General features: G+C 40.2%; 2 protein-coding genes across 3 annotated transcripts in view; one reads left to right on the top strand and one right to left on the bottom strand.

Moving 5' to 3' along the window:
- Positions 1-3,344, top strand: part of LOC109510786 (phospholipid scramblase 1-like) — an 8,201-nt gene extending 4,857 nt beyond the window's left edge. Inside the window, 2 exon segments of the mRNA XM_019861364.1 lie at positions 2,634-2,778; positions 2,781-3,344. Coding sequence (XP_019716923.1) covers positions 2,634-2,778; positions 2,781-3,298 — 663 coding nt within the window. The 3' untranslated portion in view covers positions 3,299-3,344.
- Positions 3,345-3,890: 546 nt separating this feature from the next.
- Positions 3,891-10,473, bottom strand: part of LOC109510785 (galectin-9-like) — a 10,196-nt gene continuing 3,613 nt past the window's right edge. Inside the window, exons 2-9 of one of the 2 annotated variants that reach the window (XM_019861362.1) lie at positions 7,684-7,772; positions 7,353-7,560; positions 7,151-7,270; positions 6,954-7,047; positions 6,862-6,917; positions 6,584-6,672; positions 4,719-4,875; positions 3,891-4,411 (exon numbers count right to left, since the gene is read on the bottom strand). In XM_019861362.1, the coding sequence (XP_019716921.1) occupies positions 4,265-4,411; positions 4,719-4,875; positions 6,584-6,672; positions 6,862-6,917; positions 6,954-7,047; positions 7,151-7,270; positions 7,353-7,560; positions 7,684-7,772 (960 nt within the window). In that variant the 3' untranslated portion in view covers positions 3,891-4,264. Of the gene's footprint in view, positions 4,412-4,718; positions 4,876-6,583; positions 6,673-6,861; positions 7,048-7,150; positions 7,271-7,352; positions 7,561-7,683; positions 7,773-10,473 lie in introns of both variants that reach the window. The other variant, XM_019861361.1, reaches the window with a different exon arrangement.

Raw genomic sequence — 10,473 nt, forward strand, 5'->3', positions numbered from 1 at the left:
CCCACAAGGATGTGTGCTGAGCCCCCTCCTCTTCACACTGCTGACCCACGACTGCACTCCTTCGTCCAGCTACAATCTCTTCGTTAAGTTTGCAGATGACACAACTGTAGTGAGTCTCATCAACAACGGCGATGAGACAATCTACAGGAGTGAGGTGAGCAGGCTGGCCTTGTGGTGTAAAGACAACAATCTCCACCTGAATGTGGAGAAGACAAAGGAGATTGTTGTGGACTTCAGAAAGACGCACCCCCAGCATGCTCCACTGACCATTGACGGTGCCACAGTGGAGAGAGTGAGCAACAGCAAGTTCCTGGGAGTGCACATCTCTGAAGACCTGTCCTGGAGCCACAATACTTCATCACTGGCCAAAAAAGCCAACCAGCGCCTGTACTTCCTCCGCAAACTGAGGAGAGCAAAAGCCCCGCCCCCCATCATGCAGACATTTTATACAGGCACCATTGAGAGCATTCTGTCCAGCTGCATCACTGTGTGGTATGGTGCTTGCACTGTGTCCTGCCAAAAGACTTTGCAGCGCACCGTGAGAGCAGCTGAGAAGATCATTGGTGTCTCATTCCCCCCCACTCGTGGACATTTACTACTCCCATCTCACCCGCCAAGCCATCCGGATCGCAGGTGAACACACAGCCTCTTCGGCCTGCTGCCGTCGGGAAGGAGACTGCGAAGTCTCCGTGCCAGAACCAGCAGGCTCAAAAACAGTTTCTTCCACCAGGCGGTCAGGAGACCCAACTCCCTCCCTGCTCTGCCTGCACTCCCCGCACTCTGCCTCTGCCCGACCCCTGCCTCCTGTCACAGACTATGACCCTCCCCTCATCATCCGACATCTGCGTATTGCACAATGCACTACCTCACTTTACCCACAATAGCCACAAGTGCCATTGTTTATGCTGTTTACTTTGTTTATATTGTCTATACTGTTTATACTGTTCAGATTACACATTATGTCTTTTATACAGTGTAGCTGCTATCTTGTCTTAGCTGTGTGTGTTTAATGCACAGCATGTTTGCATGCATGTTTGCACTGAGGATGGAGAGGAAGAAATTTCATCTATGCTGCATGTCATACATAAAGCATATTTGACAAAAAAGAAAATGACCTTGACCTTGACCTAGTAGGGCCTGCCGTATGGCTGCTGCACTGTCACATGTTGGTCTTTGGTCATCTCTCGTTTCATCTGTGGTCTCGTCATTTTCACAACTTGCCACCATCCATTCGTTGTCAAAATGTTCTCCCCATTTTTCGCACAAATTGTGAAGTGTACAACATGCTGCAACAATGTTCTTGAAGTTCACCAGGTGTGTGTCCTGTGTTTTGAGCAGAATCCTCCATCCACCTTTCAACCTGCCAAATGCATTTTCCACAACCATTCTTGCCCTGCTATGTTTATAGTTAAATTCTTTTTGAGGTTGTGTCAGTCTACCATTGTCTGAAAAAGGCTTCATAAGCCTCGTAGATAAGGGATATGCTGCATCACCCAACAGTACTAACGGTACTGGCACTCCACCAATATCCTGTTTATCTCACCAAAACAATGAGCCAGATGTTCTGTTTTGATATAAGGGAGAGTTTGTAAATACTCATGCGTCATGTACACTACCTGGCCAGCCAATAAAAATGTCTATAAATCGATAGCTGCTATCGACAACTGCTTGCATAATAACAGAATAAAATCCTTTTCTGTTGTAGTAGTCAGTATGACAGTCGTGTGGTCGAATAATAGGAATGTGTGTACCATCAATTGCACCCAGAACTTGAGGAAAGCCCCAGCGCTGTTCAAAATTTCAGACATTTTCAAACATCAGTTCACCAACAGGCCATTTAATGAGGTCTTGGCTCATTTCCGAGACAATGGCAGAACAAGTCTGATGAACGATGACACAGACTGTGTTTTAGCAACGCCGAAAAAATGTCCTATTGTTCTGTAGCACGTGTTGGTAGCCAGTTTCCATAGAGTGATCGTGACCCATTTTTCCACGCTGATTGGCATTCGCATGGCAGTCGTTATATGTGAGAGGGATGGGCGAAGCTTTTCGCACACATATCCGAATGCTTCCTTGCTCATTCTGCAGTTAGATGTCCAGTTTGAATGAGTAAACGAACCGTTGACAACTCTGTCCCACCAAACAGAACTGCGTGTCTTCATCCATATGGTTTTCTCGGCGTTTGGTGATGCCATGGCGACCGTCCACATGGCCATGGACGCCACGAATTCGTCCACTTATTGCTGAATAAATCGAAGGATACGTTGTTTTCGTGCTCTTCTGTATTTCAGCAATCTTTCTTTTCTCTCTCTCATCCTGCGGCGTCTGATAATCGACCACATCGTTGATTTCTCCGGAGAAAAAGCCATTTTTGTCACAAAGAAGAAGGCGGGGGAAAGGAAGTACACTTTACGCATGCGCATGTTTTACTTCCGCATTACTGTCGTTTTGCTCCGCTGCAGAAACTGCCGTGTGAACCCAAGTGGGGCTGCACCGGCCGGCGCTGCACCGGTGCTAACCAGCGGCTTTGTACGTGTGAACACTCCACAAAATTTGCTCCGGTGTAAGATATATCGCAACAAAATACATCGGTACAACACCGGAGCAAATGTGTGCCGTGTGAACACCCCTAGAGGGTGCAGCTGGCTGAGATGATTAGTGGCTGGGAGATGAACAATGTTTACACAGTCAAGAATACCTTGGGGCAGCAGGTGTTTGTGGCTACTGAGGAAAATGATGTCTTCACCATGCAGGCCTGCGGCCCATCTTGGCCTTTCACATACACCTCTATGACAGTTTAGGACAAGAAATTTTAACTTTGGCACGTCCACTGAGGTGCACGATGTGCTGCTTCCCCTGCTGCCTGCAGGAGCTGGAGGTGCGGAGCCCCCCGGGAAACCCAATCGGTTTTGTGGAACAGAACTGGCACCCCGTTTTGTCCAAATTTACCATTCTGAATGAGACAAGAAATCTCCAACTGAAGATCACTGGGCCATTCTGTGACTGTAACTGTATGTCGGATACAACCTTTGAGGTGACCTCTTTGGATGAGTCTACTGTGGTGGGACAGATTCGTAAACAATGTGGTGGCTTCATACAACAAGGCTTTACAGACACAGATAACTTTATGATCTCATTTCCATTGGACCTGGATGTTAAGATTAAGGCTGTGATGCTGGGAGCCTGCTTCCTCATTGATTTCATGTTTTACGAGAATAAACCCAAAACAATTGATGAAAGAAAGTGCCAGCTTTTTAGCGTTGTGCCTAAATGCCACAGATCGCATAAGCAGGGTTGACAATAATTCAAGATCTGGGGCCTGAATCAAGGTGACTCTTCAATAGATAAAACCCACTGTAATATGTTCTTTTATATATATATATATATATATATATATGTTTTTTATTGACAAAGAAATTGCTGACAAATCGCTTTTTATTTTTTTTAAATAGTAGAAATTGTTGTTAATGTTTTATCAAACATTAATTCCCAAAATCTTGTCTGACAGGGTTGGACCCACTTTCTCCCCTTAGTTGTCTGTCACACATATCCAAGATACTGACAGTTATTTTTTTTTTTTAATTATTATTATTTATTGATGTGGCATCAGTGGAGGTTGAGGTTTTTTTCCTTCCAATGTTTTTTTTTTCTGCCCCAACTGTGTAAAGGACAACATTATGCTAGAAATTAATTACCCCAAAACTAGCAAAGCTGCAATTGAAAATTCTGTCAACTGAAACCTGGTTGATATTACCTATTTTCTAGTTTTAAAATGATGCCGCCTAACCTTGCGACTTTATGGTTAACGAGTGGATTGTGAATCATGAACAATTGAAACTCATAAGATGTTTCCTAAGTCCTCACATTTTTGTAGGTATCTTTCTTGGCGCAGAAGAACTGAAACACACCAAACTTTATTTAAAATGGTCACAAATGAAGAATGATTGTACAAATGGAAAAAAACCCACTGGAAAATGATATGCCAGAGTCAACTTCCCACAGTGACTTAGATTCACAGTGAAAGGACTGACATATCAAATTTTGATTCTTTTGTTACTTTTATAGTTTCATCCAGTCAGACATGTAAACAGAGTTCAGTGAACTTCTTGTTTTTCAGCCAAGATTGTTTTTAGCTGAGTGTCATGATACAGCACAGTCATTAATCTGAATATATGTTAATTGTGTGCATTTGAAAATAATAAATGAGAAAATATATGATAGTTGAGGCCATCACATAGTACGTGGGACTGCCCTTCCTGAATCTCTAAACATTCACCGAGGTGATGCTGATGTCGCCATTGATCTCCAGCTCTGAAATGTGTTGCAGGTGAGTGAAACGGTGCCTGTAGGTGTGAGCTTGCATTCCATTTGCCACGATCCTGAAGGAGTGATTCTCACAACAGATGGTCAGCTATATCAAAACAGTATTGTTATTTGTCAGTCACACGGTCAAACTTGTATTCCAATTCAGTTCAGTTCTTTCCAGATGGCAACAAACTTGATCACTCGGAGTGCATTGCAAATCACCACTGAGATGGCAAACGTGAATACGATCCATAAATGGTAGCAATTGTATTTGATACATTTTTACATATTCAATTTAATAATAATACTCATAATAATTCATGACAGACAGTCCAATGTGGACCTTCCATGACATATGGCATATCATACGGATAATAGAAAACCTATGGACGGACAACAGTGGAGTAACCTACCGTGAAAGACTGTCCCTTGTGAAAGGGCATTGCGCCACCACGTTCCTCTGAGCCCCATTTCTCCCCCTGCTTGGTGTTGCGAACCACGACGTTCTCGTTGAAACGTGGATTATAATGTAGAGCAATGCCAGCGGGATGGTTCAGATTGACATTGAATCTGAGATGAAAAACGGGGAAATATTTTGGAAGTGTTTCACCCTTTCATGCACCACAAATGATAACCTGTAACCTGATAACATGATAAGCTGTCCACTGCAGTAACCGCTGTCCTTGAAAGGGTTAATGGACATCGTATGTCATCTCCAAATATGACTTACCCAGCCAGCTTGCTGAGCAGTTGTTTTTAGTAGCCAGATTGATCACAGTGGGAGAGACCCAGAAAACATAAAATCGATGTAACATGATGAGCAGCAAAGTCTTGGCGAGTGTTTGCGAATGTGGTGAATGTTGTTGTTTTTTTTTGTCAGGGTTTGTTAAAGGTTGCTAAAGGTTGAAGGTAGCCGACAAGAAAAACTGCCACCATTTCAACTGTTGGTGAATGTCTTTGGAATCGTTTGTGACCCTGAACAAAATTCACTACGTCCACAAACACTCGCAAGGTTTCGCCGCTCAGTGTGTTACGGTCTTATACCGTATTGGCCCGAATATAAGACGGTGTTTTTTGCATTGAAATACGACTGAAAAAGTGGGGGTCGTCTTATATTCGGAGTCTAGACATTATACCCATTCACGACGCTAGATGGCGCCAGATATCATTGAAACGAATGCTGAACTTGACTCCCCAGGCCAAAGTGAACCCCTGTCACGAAGAATAAAAATAAAAATAGCAGTAGCACGAAGAAGAAAAATAAAAAATAGCGGGAAGAAAGAAAAGAGAAGTAAATAATAGAAGAGATAACAGAAAATGGAGAAACGTAGTGACAATCTGAAGAAAAGTGGGTCGTAGATCGACCAGGTTTACCGGCAGCTGAGGAGAAGTTATGATGTAATTTACATTTCAAAAACCAGAAGCCATTTATTTGCGAATGTGATTGCACTTTAGTTTACATATTTAAATGTTCAGATATTGAGACTTGAATGAGGCAAAATAACATGCTTTTTCTCTCAAATATATTGTTATAATCATTTGTTTCAGATGTACTGTAATTATTTTCTGTATGAAAATGAATTTGGTGTTCAAAAAGTCTTTTTTCAAACTTGAGTCTTGAAAAAGAGGGGGTCGTCTTATAATCAGGGCCGTCTTATATTCGGGCCAATACGGTACATCAAAACAAAAAATTGACAATGCTATTTATGTCCATGTGGTGGATTTGTTTGTATGCTATTGTGTGGTCAGACTCCACTTTTAGAAGTTCCAAATGTGTTTGGACTGCAGTCTAGTTGTAGTCTCTTCTTGGATGATACGCAACTCAACATTAACAACTATACATATAAATAACCATGTAGCCTAATTTCAGAAGAGATCATATCATATGATATCATAAATTCTTAGCGTGGCACTTCAAACCATTTTCAGGTTATACTATGGGTCCAAAAGTCATACAAGAAAAATCTTACTTCCTGTACTTTTTTTCGCCTTGCATGACAAGTAATTATTCTACTTTAAATGCTACACTTTTGATTATTCTGTAAAAATAAATAAATAAATAAATTGTGAAAACAATTCATCGATTCAGTCTGAACAATGTAAAACAAATGTTAACCCTATGAGGGACAGCGGTTACTACAGTGGACAGCTTATCATGTTATTGGGTTACAGGGTGCACGAAAGGGTTAATAAAGTGTTCAGAATGAAAGATGGATCATTTTTCAATTCAGATTTGAACTCATTCAGAAATAAAGCTTTTAAAACGATGATGCCCGACCTTGTGGCATTGGGGTGAACAGTTCCTTGGATGGTAATGGTCCTACCAGCCCTAAATCCTCCACTGATGAATGCCTTGTATGGAACAGTCTATTCACATATAACAAGAGATCACAAAACAGTTACAAGCTTATTGAATACTTGTTTCATCATCATTCCATTATTTAAGGATTACACAGATCAACTTCTCATTTGGAAAAAAATGTTCATTCAATTTCCTTGAATACTGTGTGTAAAACTCTTCCCCATATGTCTGTAAAAGACTTTTAACTGACTCACATAGATTGCGGGAGCCAATCCTGGTTGTGAGGGGAATCCTGGTTGTGAGGGGAATCCTGGTTGTGAGGGGAATCCTGGTTGTGAGGGGAATCCAGGCTGTGGGGGAAATCCTGGAAAAGGTGAGAATCCTGGCTGGTTTGGACACATTCCCTGTGAGGGAAAACCGGGCTGAGCAGGAAATGCCGGCTGTCCAGGGAATGAAGAGCAACCGATAAGTAGTTAGACTTAAAATTCTCTTCATGAAAAACTTTCATCATACTGATCAATCGTGATTTTTTTTTTTTTTTACCATCGAATTAATGAAGGTAATGGAGGAAATGTCGACTTTTCCACCAATGGAGATGGTATCCACTTGGTAAAATGGAATACGGTGTCTATACTCCATAAAGTGAGCGCCGTTGACGTTCAGCTAGAGACGAAAAAGATGGAAATTACAAAGTCATTTGTGCTGCGGGGACAGATTTGCCGACTTTACGATCAAGGTACTAGACCTGGTAGGAGTCCCTGGTGACTGTGATCAGCAGGTTGAAGGCAGAGCCAGTGGGTAAAGGCGCGTTTTGCTTCCTTTCTTCTTTCCCCCAATGGCCATGCTGGAAGGTATTGGTAACAACATAGCACGGATGACTGTCATACCGTGGGTTGAAATGGAGCGCAATGTCTGCATTTGCGCTGGAGCCACACTGTAAATTCACATGGAACCTATAAGAAAAATTAAGCATACCAATGTATATAATCAGTCGACAAAATTTTGTTATACAACTAAAAAAATGTGTTTTTACTCAGTGGAAATGCAGAAAATGCTGAAAGAAGGATTGCTTTGACCTGTCAGCTCCAGGTTGGACCCATCCACTAATGGTGATGGATTTGCCCTCCTGTAGACCACCACTGATGGAACCAGTGAAGGGAATTCTCTACAAAGAGAAAGACTTCTTGATTTCATATATCCAATTGTAAATGAAAAAATGCTGTATGGTACATACTAAATACATATCAAAGCTGATAATGAGTGCAAAATTACAAAACATTTACAAATAATTATTTGCACTTTCAAAATTATCACTTTTTTTTTGCATTAGCAAAATATCAATGACTCACCAGATTCAGGACAAACTGAGCATCACACCCTCCCTTAATTTTTATGAAGACACCTCTGATAACTTTGACAATATAAACTTCTGTGAAAAGTTTGTACTCTTTAAAAGCAATTTTAACTAAGCTAAGGCAGGGTACATGCATAAAGAGCTTTCAAATCTTAAAAGATTTTTATCTGTGACAGTCCCGACACATTAAGATTTAAAAAAAAAAAAAAAAAAAAAATCAGGCATTTAATAGTTTGGGTCATTTTGTGTGTAGTCTGCTCCAATTATTGCAACACAGAGCACCACACATGTCAAGATTCTTTTCCACCATCGAGCTTGAAACAAAGTCCTCCGAAGCTGAAATTTTGAATGATCACAAGTGATCTGACAAAAATGAACTAGAACACACACTCATGTGCATCGATATTAATCCCACAGTTTGTGAAGAGGACAGTGAGCATGTAAAATGGCGATGTCAAAAAAATACTTGGAAACACCGAATGCTTGAAACAACTGCCTCATTATTGTATTTTCTTGAGGTTCTTAAAAATAGAGCTTTTGTGAAAAATGTATATACCGGTACTCATTAAAAATAGCCCTTTGAGTAACTCAGAATAAAGTTCACAAACAGGAAACAATTAATGAAATTAAAGAACAGACAAGTTCATACGATTTGTCCAAAAATAACTCTGGTATGGCTGACGTTTTTTTTAAAGAATTAGTACCAAGAATCATTAGGACCCGGAATCAAATCGAAGAACAGTAATCGGAACCTGAGGTGTACCATTTCAAAAGATACCTAACCTTACTTGCCATGAACGTAAGCAGGTCTCGTAGGGGTGCAATGATGTTTTGTGGTTGATATGACATGTATCGATATAAGGCCTAACGATTCGACACAAAGAGATATCTTGTTTTTTTGGAACAATACAATTAGATACGATAAATGCAATTTCAACATGATATTTTGATACAGTAACAATGGCGCTTCTGTAAACAAACAAACAAAAACTATACAAATTAATAAATATTCTAATTAAAGGTAACTCCAAATAAACACAATAGAATTGATTTTATTTTAAAACCAACTCAGATTTACTGATTCCAATATGTAAACAAAAATCATTGCTAACAGAACAAGCTAGTTCTCTTAATATTCTAGCATAAACAAAGGGAAACAGAACAAGCTTGTTCTCTTTTTCTACAATAACTTCTCTTATTATCACAATAAGCTGGTTCTCTTTACATATTAAAACATCAACGTAAACAAACCAGTGATTGCTTCATTATATTTGAACAATATTCACCATTCTGTTTTTGTGGAACAAAAAATATACACAAGTATTAAACTTGTATACAGGAACTATCACATTAAATCAACCTGCTGCTGTGATTGTTCTGTTTAAAGGGGACGTCAACCCCAAAATTTTGTTTACAATAATACATTCTATGCAGCCCCACTCGTCTAAAACAGGGTAGTAAATTCTAGCTGTTTTTGTCCATCTCAGGGGGCAGCCATTTTGCCATTTGCTGTCAACTAAAAATGACAGTACGGTTGCTCAGGGCTTAGGTAACAGGTTGTCAACACTGCTGACACTGTGTGTGTGTGTGTGTGTGTTTGTGCGCGCGCGCGTGTGCGCTCGTGTGTGTGTGTGAATGGTGTATATGTACAGTATGAATATGTACAGTAATATGTACATGAGTGCATGAGTGTAAATTTGTAGGTGTGTATATATGTACTGTGTGTGCTTGTGTGTGTTGGTGTGTATGTTGAAAGGCTTTTTTGTATCGTATTGTAATAATTTAAAGTCCAGATAAAAAAAATTACACTCACGTCAGACTGTTCATAAAATAACCTAACCAGGTAACAGCAACTTGTTTATTCATCTCCACAATCACCATATTACCTTTCACAGATGATACACCAACCTGATCTGGTTGAGGGATAACTAAAATTCTTTCTTTTAAGAAGTTTTGAAAATGGGCGAAAAGGTCAACATGTCAGAATTTAGGTCAACATGTCAGATTTCAGAGGCCTTTTAATTTGAAATGGGACATCAGAGCCCTATGAGGCTAGTCTGGTTGGAATGCCTTGGCCGCCCTAGTATGTCCGAGGCCTGGTCTGGTTGAGAGATAACGAAAATGATTTCTTTTAATATGTTTTAAAAATGGGCAGAAAGGTCAACATGTCAGAATTCAGGTCAAGAAGTCAGAATTCAGTTCAGATTGTCAGTTTTCAGAGGCGTTTTATTTTGAAATGGGAGATCAGATCTGAGCGAGGGTAGTCTGATTGGCTACCTGGGGTGCTCGAGTGTCCTAAAGACCTCGTCTGATTGAGGTACAACTAAAATTCATTGTTAAATTATTTTTTTAATAAGGCAAGGAGGTCAAAATGTTATTTTATTTTAAAATGGAACATCAGATCTGAATGCCTGTACTATGGTTGGAAACCTGGGGTGCCCTTGTGTGTCAAAATCCTGATGCGGTTGTGGGATAACCGAGATTCATTTTTAATGATTTTTTTTTTTTTTTA

The sequence above is a fragment of the Hippocampus comes genome, unplaced genomic scaffold (assembly GCF_001891065.2).
Source record: "Hippocampus comes isolate QL1 unplaced genomic scaffold, H_comes_QL1_v1.1 scaffold122, whole genome shotgun sequence".
NCBI lineage: Eukaryota > Metazoa > Chordata > Actinopteri > Syngnathiformes > Syngnathidae > Hippocampus > Hippocampus comes.